Source organism: Macaca mulatta, chromosome 4 (assembly GCF_049350105.2).
Source record: "Macaca mulatta isolate MMU2019108-1 chromosome 4, T2T-MMU8v2.0, whole genome shotgun sequence".
NCBI lineage: Eukaryota > Metazoa > Chordata > Mammalia > Primates > Cercopithecidae > Macaca > Macaca mulatta.
Genome location: NC_133409.1, coordinates 140,419,051 through 140,438,644, shown reverse-complemented (window position 1 = coordinate 140,438,644; position 19,594 = coordinate 140,419,051). Strand labels below are relative to the sequence as shown.

The 19,594-nt window shown below is 51.0% G+C and overlaps 1 protein-coding gene across 2 annotated transcripts; it reads right to left on the bottom strand.

Annotated features, from left to right (window-relative positions):
* Positions 1-128: 128 nt before the first annotated feature.
* On the bottom strand, positions 129-10,704 carry PGC (progastricsin). Of its 2 annotated transcripts, XM_015136332.3 has the most exons (9): positions 10,496-10,704; positions 7,890-8,040; positions 7,629-7,746; positions 6,521-6,639; positions 5,534-5,733; positions 3,722-3,841; positions 3,037-3,184; positions 1,145-1,243; positions 129-422 (listed from the first exon to the last, which is right to left on the bottom strand). In XM_015136332.3, exons 1-9 carry the CDS (start codon positions 10,552-10,554, stop codon positions 270-272), a joined length of 1,167 nt encoding a protein of 388 aa, XP_014991818.1. In that variant the 5' UTR covers positions 10,555-10,704; the 3' UTR covers positions 129-269. The 2 variants fall into 2 exon arrangements, with proteins under 2 accessions (XP_014991818.1, XP_014991819.2); XM_015136333.3 differs by lacking the exons at positions 129-422; positions 1,145-1,243; positions 3,037-3,184; positions 3,722-3,841 and adding exons at positions 4,160-4,462; positions 5,043-5,090 and having other exon boundaries at positions 10,496-10,696.
* Positions 10,705-19,594: the final 8,890 nt, after the last annotated feature.

Below are 19,594 nucleotides of genomic sequence, written 5' to 3'. Positions count from 1 at the left end.
TGAGGGTTACAGAGCCCATCCCAAGCCATGCCTTAGGTCCCATTTCTCTTAGAATCACAGTGACCCACCAGGAAACCTCCTAGCCACTCAGGGAAAACTCCCTTCCAAAAACAACAGGATGACCAACATAAAGAAGAACTATTTATTATTAGAGAAAGTCCAGAGTCCGAAAAAGGAAGGCTGAATCCAGAGTGGAAAGACAGATACAATGCCCCAGGAGGGTGCAGGGCCAAGAGGAAGAGGGGAGCCCACATGTCGAGGCAGCAAGTCTAGGCAGCAGTGGCAAAGCCCACCCTGTTGTTGCTCAAGTCGTAGACGGAATAGTAGGACCTGAGGAAGACATCCCCGAGGATCCACAGGGGCTGGCTGTTCTGGGCGGACAGGTAGGTGGGCTCGACCCCCACGGTGCAGTAGCCGTTGTTCTGTTCAACACAGAAAGGCAGCACTCATTCATTTGTTCACACATGAGCTGGGTCTTGCTCAGCTCTGAGCCCCGGACTTGGAGCCCATGTACAGAGCTGAGGGAGCCAGGATCTCTGCCTTGAGAGCTCATAGGCCAGCTGAGCCACTAGAGCAGAGCTGGTGGGAGGATTTCTGGAACAGGTATATTCAGGCTGTGGTGGTCCTCAGCAGGGTCTCTTCTCCCCATGATGGGAAACTTCTCTTCCCACAGACCTCCCTCCTGTTCCCAACTTGGAGCAGATCAGCCTGGTGATTAAACCTTGGAGCCAAACCAACTTGGATTCAAACCTTAGCTGTGTCACCTTGAGTCAGTTACTCAACCTCTCTGAACCTCCAAGTTTTCATTTGTAAAACAGAAATGAGTATCTCCCTCATTAAATACTGTGACAATTAAATGGGATCATGAAGCAAAGTGCTTTACACAGTGGTCTGTAAGTGCTCAACAAAGAGCCCAGTGCCTCTCCCCACTAATTAATAATAATTGATCATACATGACAATCTTCTGTTTCATAGCCTTGTTCCAGAGAAGGGGGTTTAGAATCAATGAATGGGGAAGATAAATGAGTGCAGCACGGAGTCAGAAAATGGCACAAGGTAGGAGACCCAGCATTTCCAGCTCCCCAGCCCTTCCTCCCATGGGCCCTCAATCATGGTGGCTCAGCCTGCAGGGACCAGGACTTACATTGAGGATGTAGGAGGAGGGTGGCAGAGGGAACTCCACGCCATTGATGATGAAGGTCAAGGTGGGCAGATTCTGGATGCTGTTACAGTTCACGAGAAACTGCAAGAGGAATCGGTCCCTGGTTAACTCATCTTCCCCCTGATAGCACCCACCAGCCCCATCATCTCGGCCCCTGGATCCCAGGCCTGAGCCCCGGACCCAAGCCCTAAGCCTGTTTTTGGACTAGAAAATGCAGTTCCAAGGGAAAGTCCTGTGTAGGTAATGCTGGCATTATACCCATGGACTCACAGAATGGGTGTGATTTACAGTGATCCCAGAACCTCCCCACTCCTCTTGCCTCAATTTCCCATATTAGAGATTGAACCTCTGCTCTTTCTCTGCAAGTGTCTATATATATATATAGGCATGAGCCATGATGCCCAGCCTGCAAGTGGCATTTTAAAACATGCAGATCTGGCCAGGCACAGTGGCTCATGCCTGTAATCCCAATACTTTGGGAGGCCAAGGCAGGCAGATTATTTGAGTCCAGAAGTTTGAGACCAGTCTGGGTGACACGGCGAAACCCCGCCTCCACCAAAAATACAAAAATTAGCTGGGCATGATGGTGCACACCTGTAGTCCCAGCTACTCAGGAGGCTGAGATGGGAGGATTGCTTGAGCCCAGGAGGCGGGGCTTGCAGTGAGCCGATATTGTGTCACTGCACTCCAACCTGGGTGACAGAGTGAGACTCTGTCTCCAAACAACAACAAAAAAAACACAGATGGCTGGGCGTGGAGGCTCATGCTTGTAATCCCAGCACTTTGGGAGGCCAAGGCAGGCAGATCACTTGAGGTCAGGAGTTCAAGACCAGCCTGGCCAATATGGTGAAACCTCATCCCTACTAAAAATACAAAAAAAAAAATTAGCCAGGCATGGTGATGTATGCCTGTAGTCCCAGCTACTCAGGAAGCTGAAGCAGGAGAATTGCTTGAACCCAGGAGGTGGAGGTTGCAGTGAGCCGAGATCACACCATTGCACTTCAGCCTCGGTGACAGAGACAGACGCCGTCTCAAAAAAACAAAAACAAAAAACAAACAACAAAAAAAGAAAAACACAGATCTGCATGAGCACCCCATTGGTCTCCCAAAATTAAAATTAGTGGTAGTGGGCTTGGGTTACTTAGACAAACCCTTGGCTGGACTCAGGACAGACAGGCGCAGGGGAGCATGGCCCTGTGGAGGTGAGGGAGGTGCCGATAAAGGGTCAGCCCTGGTTGCTCACATACTCAGCCCCACATTCCAATCATTTTGCTCTTATCCCAAAGTCCAGCAAGTGTTTCCTCTGTGTCTGCTAAGTGACTGCAGCTCAGAAGAAATTCCTGCCTAATAGTAACCTCCCACTCCCCTTTGGTGCAAGCAGCTGGCCCCACCTGAACAAGCCTCCAGGCCCCCATCCTGCCCCCAGCCCCAGTCGTCCCAGGTCCCCCTGCCTCCAGTGCCTTGGGCAGATAGAGGCATGGAGGTCAAGAGTTAGGCCTTTTGTTTTTTTGAAACAGGGTCTTGCTTTGTCACCCAGGCTGGAGTGCAACGGTAAGATCATGGCTCATTGCAGCCTCCACCTCCTGGGCTCAAACAATCCTCCTACCTCAGCCTACCAAGTAGCTGGAACTACAGGCACATGTCACCGCACCCAGCTAATTTTTGTATTTCTTGTAGAGATAGAGTCTCGCCATGTTGCCCACACTGGTCTCTCACTCCTAGGCTCAAAAGATCTGCCTGCCTCGGCCTCCCAAAGTGTTGGGATTACAGGCATGAGCCTAGTGCCCAGATGGCTATTCTTGTGTTCTCAGGAGAAATCATGAATGCCTCTGGACTAGCCTCCTGGGGAAGGGAGACACCCCCACCAGTCACACCTGTCCATACTCGTCCTCCTGGGCCCCAGTGGCCTGCAGAAGAGCGCTCATGTACTGCTGGGGCACAGTGAGCAGAGAGGTGCCTGTATCCACGATAGCCTGGCAACCCTCAGAACACCAGCCGGAGGCCTGGCCGCCAATGAGAAACCTGTATGGGGAGAAGACGGGCAGCCTCAGGACTCCCCCAGTTCAGGGCAGCTGGGGCGGGCTTTCCTCACCGCTGTGGGACAAACAGCTGCAGCTACTTTCTTGAGGAATGTGAGGACCCTGCAAAGATCAATCCAGCTATTCCCCTGCATCACGCCATGGGACCTATTCCTCAAAAGTGTCAAGTAAGTTTCTAAAAACACTGAAAACCAGGGCCACTGATTCATTGTAAGGACTTTGAGCAAATGAGTCGTTAACACACCCTCATTTCTAATCTGTGAGCCCATGATGGGGTTGGACTGCAGGGTCCCTAATGTTCGGGAGTCCAAGTCCTGCCCTATGTTGTCCACACCCACTCTCTTCTCCAGGCTGAGCTGGGCTTTGTCACTCCTGCAGAGGGCAGTTGCAGCTTTGTAGGAGTAAGCCTCAGGGGTCCTCTGCCCCATCCCAGAGCAGTGGAGACTGTGTGTGTGTGTGACATGGCCTGGAAGCCCACTCCAAGGAAGTGCCACATCCCCGGGCCCCACCACAGACTCACTCTTCAATGCCAATCTGCCAGTAGAGCTCCTGGGTGACAGGCGCCCAGTAGATCTGCCCCGTGTACAGGCTGCTGTCCACACCCCCAAAGACAACCGCTCCCCCGCTGGAGCCCTGCTGGCTGCAGGAGAGAAAGGGAAGGGGAAGTCAGGGAGGGCCAGGGAAAAGGACTTCCCTTCTAAGCAGTCACCTCCACAGGGAAACAGAGCTCCTTCCGTGCTCCCGACAGGGGCTCCCTGAGGACAGGACTGAGTCTCCCCTCAGACGGGAGCTCCCTGAGGACGGGGCTGTGTCTCCCTCAGACTGGGACTCTCTGAGGATGGGGCTGTGTCTCCCTCGGACTGGGGCTCTCTGAGGACGCGGCTGTGTCTCCCTCGGACTGGGGCTCCCTGAGGATGGGGCTGTATCCCTTAGATTGGGGCTCCCTGGGGAAGGGGATGTGTCCCTTAGACTGGGGCTTTCTGGCCAGGCCTTGGAATTCCCAGTGCCTCAGGCTCCCGAATGATGCTGACATCTGGGGGGTTCCCTAGTGGTTGGGACCCCCACCCCACACTCTACTCTCCTCTTCCCTCCGCTTCCTGCCTCTGGTAGACATGTCCCTGGGAGCCCCACCCAGGCCCAGCTTGTTACTTTTCTGCTGAGATTGGAGACAGGTAGGGTCTTGGTGAAGGGGGTAAGGATATTCCGTGTTTGTTCCAGAGGCTTCCCTGGTAGCTGGAGTGTGGAGCTGGGTGGAGCTGCTCTGTTTACACGCAGAGGAATCGTAAACAGAGGTGGAGAGGAAGTTAGCAACATTAGTAACAGGGTGAGGTCCTTGAACTTCAGATTCCCGGGATTAGCCCAATGAAGCTGTCTCTAGAAAGTGGCTGGCTAAAGCTGGTCGCAGTGGCTCGCGCCTGTAATCCCAACACTTTGGGAGGCCGAGGCAGGTGGATCACCTGAGGTCAAGAGTTTGAGATCAGTCTGGCCAACATGGTGAAACCCCGTCTCTACTAAAAGTACAACAATTAGCTGAACGCAGTGGCGCACGCCTGTAATCCTAGCTACTCGGGAGGCTGAGGCTAGAGAATAGCTTGAATCCGGGAGGCAGAGGTTGCAGTGAGCCGAGACTGCACCACTGCACTCCAGACCAGGTGACAGAGTAAGACCCCATCTCAAAAAAAACAAAACAAAACAAAACAAAAAAAAAACAAAAACAAGCCAGTGGCTGGCTAATTTTGAAGAAGAAAAAAGAAAAGCGGGCCCCAGGCCGCTCTCCCCCACCCACTGCCCGTCTCACTAAATGCCTGCACATGCTTGTGTTGACTGGCAAGGATAACAACCTGCTAGGGGTCAGCGGTGGACCTAGACCAGAAGACTCCAGGACCGGGCTAGAACAGTAGATAAAAGGAGATGAAGCAATACATTACTATGCAAAAGAGGGATACAGGTAGAAAACATTCGGTCAGAAGGAAGTGAGCGAACTGCCCCACCCGCTTCTCCACCAGGAGGCCTTTCCAAGGGGTGCTGAGAATCAGAGCAGCAAAACTCAGGGCAAAGTTCAGCCGCTGTGGAAGAGATTCCATCCTGGCTATGGAATGCAAAGACAAGTCGGAAGGGACTGGGGACAGGTGCAGGGCTGGGGTGTGGTGGGGTGGCTGGGAGAGGATTTGAGAGGAAGCCCCGGAGGTAAGGCCCTGGAGCAAGACTGACTGGAGCCAGATGCCCGCTGGAATGTCTCCAAACCCCAAAGCATTGAGTATTGAGCCTCAGTTGTCCAGGGCGGCTGGGGGGAGCACCCCGGGAGGTGGGGACCGGCCAGCTGGTTGCTCACTCGCTGAGGTAGACGCTGAAGATGGGGCTGGTGAGGGCGCCCTCCTGCACCATGCCCTGCATAGCTGTGGTAGCCCCGTCCACGGACAGAGTAGGGTAGGCCAGGCCCATGATGCCATCAAACTGAGCATAGACGAAATTGGTACCAGGCTCATTCTCACTCAAGCCGAACTCCTGGTTGGGGACCTGGATGCTCTGGACCTAATGGGGACACAAACGAGGGGAGGTGACAAGTCTGACTCCACTCACCTCCCCCAGGTTCCCCTAGAGACTCCTCAAGCCTCTGTTCATCCCTTCCTCACCTCTGCCCCCCACTTTTTTGTTTGTTTTGGTTTTTTGGTTTGTTTGTTTGTTTTTTGAGACAGAGTCTCACCCTGCCACTAGGCTGGAGTGCAGTGACACAATCTCGGCTCACAGCAACCTCTGCCTCCCTGGTTCTAGAGATTCTCCTGCCTCAGCCTCCTGAGTAGCTGGGATTACAGGCACACACCACCAGGCCCAGCTAATTTTTTGTACTTTTAGTAGAGACAGGGTTTCACCATGTTGGCCAGGATGGTCTCGATCTCTTGACCTCGTGATCTGCCCGCCTCAGCTTCCCAAAGTGCTGGGATTACAGGCGTGAGCCACCGCTCCTGGCCACCTCTGCCCCTTTTTGACAGGTGTTGCAGGAGCCACCTCTCCTGCATAGCTTTCCTTGACTGCCACAGCTCACCTCCTCACCCATCTCCTTCTTCTCTGAGCTCCCCAGGCCTTATGCTTCTTAAGGAAAAGGACCATGTCCCTCTTGTTCAGTATGGTGCCCCAGTGCCTGGCACATGGTGGCCACCAGTGAGTGTTGGGGGAGTGACTGAATGGACCCGTCTTGTCCTGCCTTCCTGTCCTGCACACCAGAACACCAGCATTCCACTGTGTTTCAGGGGACTCCATCTAACTGTCCCCTCCAGCTTACAGCTCACAGCCTCAGCCTCCACTTCCCATGCCAACTCACAGTCAGGGTGTCGTAGCCAAAGAAGCCGGTGAGGCTGCCGCTGCCATACTGCAGGGAGAAGGTCTGCCCGTTGGTGGAGTAGGTGGAGGACTCGCTGGGGTTGAAGCGGGAGTGACTGGCTGCAGGGAAGTCAGGGCATGGGGAGTCAGGCTGGCTGGGGCGAGGCTGCTCAGCTCTCAGGCGTGCTGGGTTCCCACCACAGCTCAGGCTGCGCTCACATCCTGGGACCTCAGCATCCCTGGTTGCCAAGTCAAGGGGTGGCATTGGAAGGTCCATGGGAGCTGGCCGGCCTTGGCCCCAAAGCCCCTTCTGACTTACAGAATCTTCGGATGCCTCAGGACTGTGGCCTCCCTGTGGTCAGGGCTGCAGAGAACCCAGCTCTGAGTCCCTGGCCCCCAGCAGAGCACCTGGCTCACAGCACTGCCGAGTAATTACTCATCAGATGAAAAAGCGAATGGGCCTGCACGACATCCCAGCATTCCCCCCAGCCCTCTAGGGCATCCCCAAGTGCCCCCCACCTTCACTCATCAAGAAGTCAGTCATAGCATAGAGTGGGGCCATCAAGGGACCTTTGGGCCAAAGGTGTCAGGACCCAAACCCCAAGGCTTCAGCAGGGACCAAGGCAACCTTAAGAAAGCACACACTGCGTATCTCCCAAAACCACTATAATATGGAGCCCACATCCTATATTGTTCTATTGTGTCTCTTGGAGACACTCAGTGAGAACTTAGTAAATACTGGGGTGGAGCAGAATAGAATGGAGTAGAATGGAGTGGGATGGAATAGACTGAAAATTAGTCACGTTGAATGGAATGGCACTGCCCAGAGTAAAGAGAATGGGGACAGTGGAATAAAAGGGAGTGGGGGGTTAGGGGCTGGTATAAGCAAAGGGATACATATTGGCAGGGAAGGCAAAGGGGCCATCCAGCTGCAGGACCAGCATCTTTCCTCTGGCTTGGGCATGCTGTGTGGCCCTGCACATGTCCCTGGTCCTTCCCAGGACTGAGTTCCCCTCAGTCCTGAGCTCCCTCTGGAAGTTTGGCCTTCCCCAGAGAGTATCAGTGCCTTGCCCTGCCCGCCGCCCCTCTCTGCCCAGCCCAGCACTCACTGCAGGCCTGGCTCTGGCAGTAGACAGAGGGCACCCACAAGTTGGAGGAGCCGGTGTCAAAAAGGACCAGGAAGTTCTGGGGTGGAGTCCCGATGCTGATCTCACCAAAGTAGGCAGCCTGGGGGCCATCGAGCAGGCTGTTAGTTCCAGAGGGATGCAGGGGCCCCAGGCTTCTCCATGGGCAGAGGAGTGAAGGGACCTGCCCCTTCCCTCCAGCCCACACCAGAGAGAAGGTTACCCCCAGGAAGGGTCAGGACTCACATCCATGTAGGCCATGGGCTCGTAGGACACGCTGAGGTCACCAAAGTGGTACTTCCAAGCAGGATCATACTTGTGTGTCCTCAGGAACTCCCCCAGCAAGCCCTTCTCCTTCATGGTCTCACGGATAGACTTAAATTTCTTCAGGGGCACTCTACAGAAGGGTTGTGTTTGAGGCTAGGCCCTCCCTCCTTCCTCTCTTCCCAGTCCTCTCTTTCTCTCTCTCCTTCTCTTAACTGCATGCTTCAATGTCCCTGCCACTCTGTTCCCTCTTGTCTATTTGTGTGTGTGTCTTTCTCTCTCTCAGCCTTTTTCTGTGTGTGTGTGTGTATGTGTGTTTCTTCCTCCCTTTGCCTCTTCCCCTCTTTCTTCCAAAGCTCTTCTCAGCACTCGCTCTAAGATTCAGAAAACCATTCATTTCACCCATCCATGCATGCCCTCCCCACCCCATCTCAAGGGTCCTTCTATCTCCCTGGCCCTTTGCTGTCAAATATCCCATAGATTCCTCCCCAGGAAAGGAAGAGGGACTTTAGGTATTGCGCTTTTCAGGATATGTACTTTTTTTTTTTTTTTTTTTTTTTTGAGATGGAGTTTCACTTTTGTCACCCAGGCTAGAGTACAATGGCACAATCTCCGCTCACTGCAACCTCCGCCTCCTGGGTTCAAGAGATTCTCCTGCCTCAGCCTCCCAAGTAGCTGAGATTACAGGCACCTGTCACCATGCCCAGCTATTTTTTTGTATTTTTAGTAGAGACAGGGTTTCACTATGTTGGCCAGGCTGGTCTCGAACTCCTGACCTCGTGACCCGCCTGCCTAGGCCTCCCGAAGTGCTGGCATTACAGGTGTGAGCCACCGGGCCCGGCCCAGGATATGTACTGGTTTTTCTCTTTTTTTGAGACAGAGTTTCACTCTTGTTACCCAGGTTGGAGTGCAATGGTGCCATCTCGGCTCACTGCAACTTCCGCCTCCCGAGTTCAAGCGATTCTTCTGTCTCAGCCTCCTGAGTAGCTGGGATTACAGGCAAGGGCCACCATGCCCAGCTAATTTTGTATTTTTAGTAGAGACAGGGTTTCTCTATATTGGTCAGGGTGGTCTCGAACTCCCGATCTCAAATGATCCGCCCACCTTGGCCTCCCAAAGTGCTGGGATTACAGGCATGAGCCACCGTGCCCGGCCCAGGATATGTACATTTTTAACATTTTTAAGAAAAGATTTCAGGCCGGGCACGGTAGCTCACGCCTGTAATCCCAGCACTTTGGGAGGCCAAGGCGGGTGGATCATTTGAGGTCAGGAGTTCGAGACCAGACTGGCCAACATGGAGAAACCCCATCTCTACTAAAATTACAAAATTAGCCGAGCATGGTGGCGCATGCCTGTAATCCCAGCTACTCGGGAGGCTGAGGTGGGAGAATCGCTTGAACTTGGGAGGCAGGGGTTGCAGTGAGCCGAGATCGTGCCATTGCACTCCAGCCTGGGCAACAAGAGCAAAGTTCTGTTTCAAATAAAAAAAGAAGATTTCAGAGATGGCAAAGTTCACCCCAGAGTTCCTTCCTATAGCGGCCCTCAGGCACCTGGCAACAGCTGGATGTGACAGAGCATGGAGCAAGGGCAACAGCACTAGCTGGGACTCAGGACACAGGGTCCTAGTTCTGTCCCAGCTGCTAATTGCATGTCCTAGGCCCCATCACTGCTCTTCTCAGGACACCAGGACCGTGGGAAGTTGGTCTGGGTGGTCTGGACCACAGATCAGCTCTGGAGTTGGAACTTAGAAATCACAGTTTCTGTCCCTCCCTATGGGCTCAGTCACCCCCTCGGCACTCTCCTTCCCAGACTTCCTTGCTACCATTGCCTGGGAGTCTCTAGGGGTCCACTCTGGCCTTGCTCTAGGTTCCAGAATTCCTGTTTAATTCCCATTTCCTGGGGACTCTACGTTCTCCAGAAATTCTCTGCTAAACCCCTTCAGCCTGAGCTATGAAAATTAATTAACCACCTCTACCAAATATGCATATTGATAGAAGTTTCTGAGAGGAGCCAGCTCTTGGCCTCAGGAAGTACTCTTGGATAGAGAAATAACAGGCAAGATGGCAGGCTGAGAGCCTTCCTGACAGCCTGTGAGCCATGCCATCTACTCCAGAGTTTTCTCCTGACCCCTCGGGTATAGAGATTTATATTTACTGTGTTTCTGCTTAGATGATTTTGGCGTCTGCCAGTAAATTTTCAGCCTTAAAACAATTTTTAGAAAGGATTCTGGATAAGATATCCCTTATCCAGAAAAGATTGCTCCCTTCTGTGGGAAGAATCCACACCTGCCATTCAGGGGCTGCTTGGGCAGTAGTCACCCCTACCATCTCTGTTTCAGGTCTATCTTTTCCTCATCAGATGGGGGAAGGGATTGTGCTTTTCCCTTTGGTGGGAAGTTTCCTGAAGGCAGGGGCTGTGTCTCCTTCCACCCATGTGTCCTGTCCAACATCAGCAAAGGGAGGCTTCCCTTCCCTTAGCAGAAGTCCCACAGTAAAGACAGGCAGGGTGTCCCCTGGCCCGGCTGCCCTTTGCAGGGCTTTAGGCTCCCACCCAGGCTCCCTGCACCAGCAGCCAGGTCCCAGACTCACTTGACCACTGCTGCCTCCAAGAGCTGGAGGCAGAGCAAGACCACCACCAACCACTTCATGATGCTGGTCCCCAACTGGCCACAGAGGAAGAGCCACTCCGAGTTCTGTAGTCGCAGTGGAGTGAAGACGTGGGTACTCTTTCCTCTTTTATATGCCCAGGATTAGCCTAGTCGCTGCCCTGGGCAGCCATGCACTCAACCCAGGGTGTGCCCTGTTCTTTGTGTATCAATTGTTTCTGTGTATTTTTCCTTCTTGAGGGTGGCCGCAACAGACTTTCATCTTATTGACTTTTTAGTTCAAGCATCAGAGGCCAGGAGGTGCAAGTGATAAGAGAGAAAGTTGCTGTAAGATGGAGTGGCGAAGATTACGTCTTGTCCCCAAACCAGAGGCATAATGTGTGCATTTGGGGACGAGGGCCAGAAAAAGGTAGAGGCAGAGTGCTGGGATAGATAGGATCTATAGCCAGGGTTTCGCAACCTCAGTCCTGTTGACATTTTCGAACAAATAGTTCTTTGTTGTGGACCCCATCCTGTATACTGTAGAATGTTTAGCAGCATCCCTGGCCTCTACCCACTCAACATCAGGAGCAGTCCACCCATTGTGCCAACCAAATATGTCTCCAGGCACTGCTAAGTGTCTTCTGGATGGGCAAAATCATTGAGAACTTCTTGTCTTTAGGTTGTGTACTTGGAGCTTTGATTCTAAGTCCTAACTCCTACCACCCTCAAACCCTCAGGGGAGGAGATAGGGGTGTCAGAGGGTCAGGAGGTCAGTAGCTAGGATGCTGGTTATGATGATGGTGGTGGTGAGGGTGGTACTGATGGCAGTGTCGGGAGTTCTGGTGCTGGTGGTGGGGCTGGGATGACAATGGCTGAAGTCACAGCTATTTGAGCAGCTTCAGAGGCTTTCAAGATCAAACAGGACACTTGGAGAAATGCTTGTCATAATTCAGCAAATGCTCAGAACACACTCATAGAGTAAGCCACACCAGCTTCTGGTTGTGCCTCTCATACCAGCCTGGATCAGAGGACTGGAGCAGGGGCATATGAGGAGGGACAGGCCTGCACCCTGCTGCTGTTCCTCATTCTCTCTTCTGCCCCACTGCGTCCCTGCTTCTGTCTCCAGTACTCCTAAAGTGCCTATGTCTCCCATGACCCACTCCCAAGCCCTTGTGCAGTCCCCAAGTATGATTTATTAGTTCCTCTATCCCTCATCTTCGGACCCCACCCCTCCTCCTACCTCCCCCAACCCCCACCCCACTTCCCAGCTCCAGCTTCCCATTGCCTGAAGTGACCTGGAGCTGGCCCAGTGCCTGCCCACCTGGCCCAGGATAGCTCTCCATTTTGGAGTGAGTGGAAAAAAATCCCTATGCCAATATCCTCTCTGCCACCTTGTACCCCATACTCAGGGCACCAAGCAGATTTGTCAGGTCCTTAGGCCCCAGGCAGAAGGCCAGGACAAGATCTGCTAAACACTGATATCATCCAGCAGGTGGGGGATTTTCCACTCTGGCCACTGCCACCCACTGCCCAGCCAGAGCTCTGGAGCTTCCCCAAGCCTTATAATGGGGGAGGGGAGGGAGGACTAGAAGTCGGCTGGGCCTGGCACAGAAGGGAGGTCCCTACCTGATGGTGTCTCAAGCCGACTCAGCTCCCATTCCTCCCTGCAGTCCCTAGAGGTACATTGGACTCTGAGGTGAAAGACAAGATAGGGAGTGCCTTCCCTGGGTTGGGGCGAGTCCCCATATTTGGAAGAGCAGGTAAATAAAAGTTATAGGATCATTGGAATCTTTTTTTTTTTTTTTTTTTTTTTTTGAGATGGAGTCTTGCTCTCTCTTGGCTCAATGCAACCTCCACCTCCTGGGTTCAAGCAATTCTCCTGCCTCAGCCTCCCAAGTAGCTGGGACTACAGGTGTGTGCCACCACACCCAGCTAATTTCTTATATTTTTAGTAGAGATGGGGTCTCACCATGTTGGCCAGGATAGTCACAATCTCTTGACCTCATGATCCACCTGCCTCAGCCTCCCAAAGTGTTGGGATTACAGGCTAGAGCCACGCGCCCAGCCTGGGTCATTGGAATCTTGCCAAATCCTTTAATATAACAGAATTCATGGGATGCTATAAGTCATGTGAAGCCTCCAGATTCCCCAACAAAGGCTTCAGGGACCCTTTTCTTATCTGGTAGGACTCCAGGAGTCTGGCTGCTGCCAGGCTAACCTTCCCCAAACACCCAAGTCCCAACAAATCCCTCTGAGAGTCCCTGACCGACTGCAACAAGCTAGGGCATCCCTGCTTGGCTGCCAGATCGTGGGGCCTACAGCCTCTGCCTACCCAATTGATCTTCTGACAGCTCGGTCAGATCCCAAGTCCTCTCCTGCCTGTGGTCTGCCCTGTCTGCTGCCCCCCATATCTGAAAAACCCACTTTTCTCCCTGCTACATGGTCAAATTCTGCTCTCCCTCAAGGTCTCTCCTCCAAGAGCCAGAGGCCTGCAGTGCCAAAAGATATCTTAGAAGTCTTCCAGGCCACCTCCTGCGAGTACAGAAGCCCCAGGATGCCTGACCTGCTGGCTTTCACCCAAATTCTACCCCTAAATGCTGCACACCCAGCTGGTGTCCTTCCCTTGGTACTGGATCTCACACTATCTGGGACTGGTCTCCAGTTGTTTCCCAGGGCCATGTTGTTTTTTTCTCCATAGACTAGAAGCTCCCAGAGAGCAGAGCCCACAGCTTCTGATCCCTGTGCCTGGCTCAGAGCTCAGGAAATCTCTGAACAATGGATAGAGCTCAGGAGATTGTCTCTCTGGGGCTTAGTTATAGCTTCCATACCCCATTATCCCAGGGTTCTGATTGCTAGCCTATGCCCCTAGAGGATTTTGTCAAATTCTGGGTCCTCAGGTCCCCTCATGGTGGTAGTTCCCAGGCTTTTTCTTGGAGCCTTCTAGTCTCATTTCCTTCAAGCATCATTTGCATGAAAACTCACCAGAAGCCCACCGCTATCTAAATAAAACTCAGACTTGTTATCTTGGCATTCAGGACATTTTCCATTTCCTACATTTCCAAAATCATCTTTTACAACTAACCTACATATACACTTTGCTTTCTTTCTCCCCAGGAGGCCTATTATTTTCTCACCTCCATGCCTTTATCCACGCTATGCCCTCCATCTGAAATACACTTCCTGAGCATAGACACCTGTAAAACCTCCTCATCCTTCAAGACCCAGCACGAATGCCACGAAGTCTTCTCTATTGAGCCCACCTACTCTCAAACTGACTGTTATTGTGGAGAATTTTGCTTTTGTTCCCTTAAGGTATTTGTTTCATACCATCTTATATTCCAGTGACTTACTCAAAATCCTAAAGCTTTTAACTGGAAGAGGTTTCTTCCTGCACATGTTCCCTTCAATATCACAAACTCATCTTCAGAAGGTCTACAAAAACGACAAAATAACAATAGGAATGGGAATGTGTCTAGAAGAGGTGGCAACTACCCAGCATGCACACTGCCACTGCTCATTCGTCACCATTGGCAGACATCACTAATCAAGCATGTCACTCCCACGGGGCTCAAACATGGCCTTAGAATCCCTCCCTATCTAATGTTCCATGCAGACATTCTCAATCAATCATGACATGACAATCCCCAAGTCCCTTAATGGAGGATTTTTTTTAAATTCTGCATTCTAGGCTGGGCATGGTGGCTCATGCCTGTAATCCCAGCACTTTGGGAGGCCAAGGCAGGCAGATCATTTGAGTTCAGGAGTTTGAGTCCAGCCTGGCCAATATGGTGAAACCCCGTCTCTACTAAAAATACAAAAATTATCCAGGTGTGGTGGTGGGCACTTGTAATCCCAGTTATTCGGGAGACTGAGGCATGAGAATCACTTGAACCCAGGAGGTAGAGGTTGCAGTGAGTCGAGATCGTGCCATTGCACACCAGCTTGGGCAACAGAGTGAGACTCAGTCTCAAAAAAAAATTATAAATAAAATAAAATAAAGAAATAAAATTCTGCATACTAAATTTATTTAAAATTCTATACATAGGTCACTTTTTTAAAAAATCAAGGCAACTCAAAATTGCAACTATTTGTGGCCTTCTAAATTATCTTCCAGCTCTTATTGTACACACTGAGATGTGAACATAGCTGTGATCATTGTGTAAAGGCAACTATTGTTCTGCCCTTGTCACTGGATTACTGCATATACACATTTCTGTGCATTAAGATAGGCCACATTTTTATCACTTTCAGTGGCCACACAGTGCTCTATCATCTTGGTAGCTAAGATTACCTGGCCCTATTCATTTGGGTTATTTCCAATTTCTCACTGCTATCAATAGCACTTGGGCTCACAAGCTAAAAATCATCCAAAGGAGTAGAATAGTGAGCCCTCCATTCTCAGAGTCACTCAAGCAGAGGTTAAAGGAGCACCTTTTGAGGAATACTAGTAGTGGGGTCTCTTGCAGAGGTGTGAGAGTTACATGCCTGTAACTCATAATTACAGAATTACTGTGCCTGGCCTGATCTTGCTACAGTTATTTTGTAGAATGCCTCTCAATTTAGGTTATTCTCATGTGTGCTCATATGAGATTAAGGGCATGCATTTTGGGAAGTATGCCACAGAGATGTGCCCTTCTCAGTGCACCGTACCAGGACATACATGATATTGATGTGTCTTATTACTGCTAATTTAACCTGGATCGTGTGGTGAGGTGAGGTCTACCAGATTTCTCTGCAGTAAAGTTACCATTTTTCCACTGGTAATGATTAAGTATCTTCTGGAGAGATACTTTGAGGCTAAGCAAGTATCCTGTTTCTCATCATTCTGCCCATTAATTTTAGCATCCCTTACTGGTTCATGCTTGCAATAGTCATTACAATGGTGCTGGTGATTTTTCTATTTCCATCATTCCTTCTACATTTATTAATTAGTACTCTACTCTAAGGAAGAACTGAACCCAGGGTTTTAAAATGGGCTCTTACACTCCTGCCAAAATATTCCATCACTGAGGATGTGCCAGGCAGGGTACTTTCTACGGGTTTAATCTTGCAATTCTCACAACAATCACACAACATAGGTTACCTTATTCCCATTCTACCATGATAGAATACAGAGGAGTCCATTTTATCTGTCTGTATCTCAAACATCTGAAAATAGATCTCTGTTATGTCTAGATGGATGAATGGACAGATAAACTATTTTTTTTTCCTCTGGTCCTTGATTAACATACCTTTGCTTGCAGATGACTGCTTCCTTTCTGGGTTGGTGGAAAGGAGGTTGTATTGGGTGGATGAAGGTGCATTTCGCAGAGCAGCCCAGCTTCAGGAAGGGGAGGGCTAGGGTGGAGCCTTAGGATCAGCTAGAATCTGAGATGCAAACACTACTAGGACCCCTTCTCCATTTCTCATTCCCGCTTCTCTTTGCTTTGCCCTCTCTCCTCTCTCTCTTTCTTCTGGTAGGTTGGCTTTTTCCATGTAACTGACCAACAGCAGCTGAGTCTTACATTTCCAGAGAAATAATTAATCCAAAATTCCCAGGAAAGTTCTCTGATTGGCCCATCAGAGGTCAGGTGTCCTCTCCTGAATCAGTCAACTATGGCCAGCAGGTAGGATCATATAAGAATATGGTGGCTGGCCGGGCGCGGTGGCTCACGCCTGTAATCCCAGCACTTTGGGAGGCCGAGACGGGCGGATCACGAGGTCAGGAGATCGAGACCAACCTGGCTAACGTTGAAACCCCGTCTCTACTAAAAAAAAATACAAAAAACTAGCCGGGCGAGGTGGCGGGCACCTGTAGTCCCAGCTACTTGGGAGGCTGAGGCAGGAGAATGGTGTAAACCTGGGAGGTGGAGGTTGCAGTGAGCTGAGATCCGGCCACTGCACTCCAGCCTGGGCGACAGAGCGAGACTCCGTCTCAAAAAAAAAAAAAAAGAATTTGGTGGCTGTCTCAGGAAGCATTTTGAAGAGTGTGGACAGGAGGAGTTCCCAGAAGAAGTAAGGGATGTTTCTGGGAAAACAATATCAGATATATCCACATAGATTTATATCTGATGACTTGTGGACTCTATTCAAATTCTTCTCTCATTCTTCCATGCACATATTAAGGAATGTGATGTATGACATGCAGTTGACTTTAGAAGGCCAATCTCCACCACCTATGAATACTTTGATCCTGACAATTCACTTACCCTTTCTGAGCCTGAGTTTCCTTGACTGTAGAATGGAATAATACCTACCCTGCAGGCTTGCCATAATGATTCAATAAGGCCCTGGTTATGAATGTGCCAGCACAGAGCCGGCCCTTACTATCAGCTGAGTATTAATCTTTTTCTTTAAATTGGACAGGGGGGCCGGGCGCGGTGGCTCAAGCCTGTAATCCCAGCACTTTGGGAGGCCGAGGCGGGCGGATCACAAGGTCAGGAGATCGAGACCACAGTGAAACCCTGTCTCTACTAAAAATACAAAAAATTAGCCGGGCGAGGTGGCGGGCGCCCGTAGTCCCAGCTACTCGGGAGGCTGAGGCAGGAGAATGGCGTGAACCCGGGAGGCGGAGCTTGCAGTGAGCCGAGATCCGGCCACTGCACTCCAGCCTGGGTGACAGAGCGAGACTCCGTCTCAATAAATAAATAAATAAATAAATAAATAAATAAATAAACAAACAAATAAATAAATTGGGCAGGGGGCTAGAGGCAGGGCATGAAAAGGAAAAAGGATCTTTGGGGAATGCTGATAACATTCTGTTTCATGATCTGTGTACTGGTTTTGTGGGTATGTTCAGTTTGTGAGAAGTCAGTGAGCTGTAATCTTGATAGATGCAACTTTCTGTATATCCATTATGCTTCAATACAAAATTTTTATAAAGTCACTTTTTTTTTTTTTTTTGAGACGGGGTCTTGCTCTGTCGCCCAGGCTGGAGTGCAGTGGCGCGATCTCGGCTTACTGCAAGCTCCGCCTCCCGGGTTCACACCATTCTCCTGCCTCAGCCTCCCGAGTAGCTGGGACTACAGGCGCCCGCCACCTCGCCTGGCTAATTTTTTGTATTTTTAGTAGAGACGGGGTTTCACCGTGGTCTCGATCTCCTGACCTTGTGATCCGCCCGCCTCGGCCTCCCAAAGTGCTGGGATTACAGGCGTGAGCCACCGCGCCCGGCTTTTTTTTTTTTTTTAAGGACAGAGTCTCACTCTCTCACCCAGGCTGGAGTGCAGTGGTGCGGTCTCGGCTCACTGCAACTTCCACCTCCCAGCTTCAAACAATTCTTGTGTCTCAGCCTCCCGAGTAGCTGGGACTACAGGCACATGCAACCACGCCTAGCTAATTTTTGTATTTTTAATAGAGATGGGTTTTCGCCATGTTGGCCAGGCTGGTCTTGAACTCCTGACCTCAAGTGATCTGCCCACCTCAGCCTCCCAAAGCACTAGGATTACAGGCATGAGCCACAATGCCCGGCCAAAAACACATTTTATTTTATTTATTAAGTAATTTATTTATTTATTTTCTGAGACAGAGTCTTGCTCTGTCACCCAGGCTGGAGTGCAGTGGTGTGATCTCGGTTCACTGCAACCTCTGCCTCCCTGCTTCAAGCAATTCTCCTGCCTCAGCCTCCCAAGTAGCTGGAATTATAGGCACCTGCCACCGTGCCCTGCTAATTTTTGTATTCTTAATAGAGACGGGGTTTCACCATGTTGGCCAGGCTTGTATCGAACTCCTGACCTTGTGATCCACCCACCTCAGCCTCCCAAAGTGTTGGGATTACAGGCGTGAGGCACCGCGCCTGGCCAATCACATTTTAAAAAGAAGATCAGAACAAAGGTCTCTGAGGATAGACAGAGATAGATAGATAGATAGATAGATAGATAGATAGATAGATAGATAGATAGATAGATAGATAGAAAGAAAGAATAAGAAGGAGGAGGAGGAGAAGGGAGAGAAGAAAGGAGACAGAACACTAGTCCTCAGAGAACCCCAGTGGCAACGAGAGGAGGCAGTCCTTGCTCTCAGGGAGTCCTGGGCTGCTGGGGAGACTACATATTCACCCATCATAACATAGCTCACAATGGCAAAGACGCAGAGGAGAGTTCACGTGAAATAGGGATGAGTGACCTCCTTTGAATAGCCATGTTTTTGTCATAATACATTTTGCAGACATATATAACAGGTGCATTCCACCTGTGATTTTATGGACGCAATGGGTTAAAGCAAAGTGACCTTCCAATAACTCTGGCATTCACAGGGCTCCAGTGGGCCTTGCCTGTGCACAGCTGGCTGTTCATGTTCCCAAAGGCGACTTCTCCTGCAGTAACTGCATCCTGTTGGCTATGAAACCAAAGACACAGACTTGGGAGGAGGCAGCTGCAGGGTGATCAGACCCCAATGTCAGGAGCCCATTCTCTGAATCAACCCAGCAGCCCTGGCCCACTTTGTCACTATCCTGCTTCTCTTGTACCCACACAGTCCCTGGCTGTGGTACTGTGAACAGAAGCTTCTGTTCAGAGATAGATCAAGCATGGAGGAGTGGAGGAGGAAGCTCCTGGAAAGGGTTCTCTCACCTGCTGAGATAGAAACTGACCATGGCTCTGAAATCAGGTTCCACTTAACAAGGCCATCCATCCATGACTGCAGTGGCCCCAGCTGCAGAGATGGATGGATAGGACAACCCCATTATCCCATCAAAGGGAATGCTTTAGAAGGTGGTGTCCAGCTCCCTCTAGCTTAGGCCACACTCCTGGTTGGTGATGGCCAAACCCTGGGTCTGCCCACTGAGAGGAGGGGAATCCACTGGGGGTGGCCCTCAGGAGAACCAGGATGTCGCAGCCTCTCAGCAGGAAGGAAGCTGGACTCCCAACTCAGTCGGGCACTGGCTGGCCGCCTGCCCCCACCTATAGTCACAACGTCAAAGCCCAGGCCTCTGCTGAGACGGCCACAGGGAGAAGGGATGGCCCTCCAAGTGGCGCCTGTACCTGGCTGTTAGGAGCAAGGCATGTACATCAGGCCCATACTGCGCCTCCCCTCCCCTCACCCCACATCAGCGCCATCTGGTTCCGGTGGTGACCTACACCCCACCCTGGACCCTGTGCTCTCCTAAATGGTGAGCCGAAGGCCA

Coding starts and splice junctions, on each gene's coding strand:
- PGC (XM_015136332.3), bottom strand. CDS start 10,554: ATGAAGTGGTTGGTGGTGGTCTTGCTCTGCCTCCAGCTCTTGGAGGCA. Junction 8,041..10,495: donor TTGGAGGCAGCAGTGGTCAA/GTGAGTCTGGGA, acceptor ACCCTTCTGTAG/AGTGCCCCTGAAGAAATTTA. Junction 6,640..7,628: donor CTGCCAGAGCCAGGCCTGCA/GTGAGTGCTGGG, acceptor ACTTCCCTGCAG/CCAGTCACTCCCGCTTCAAC.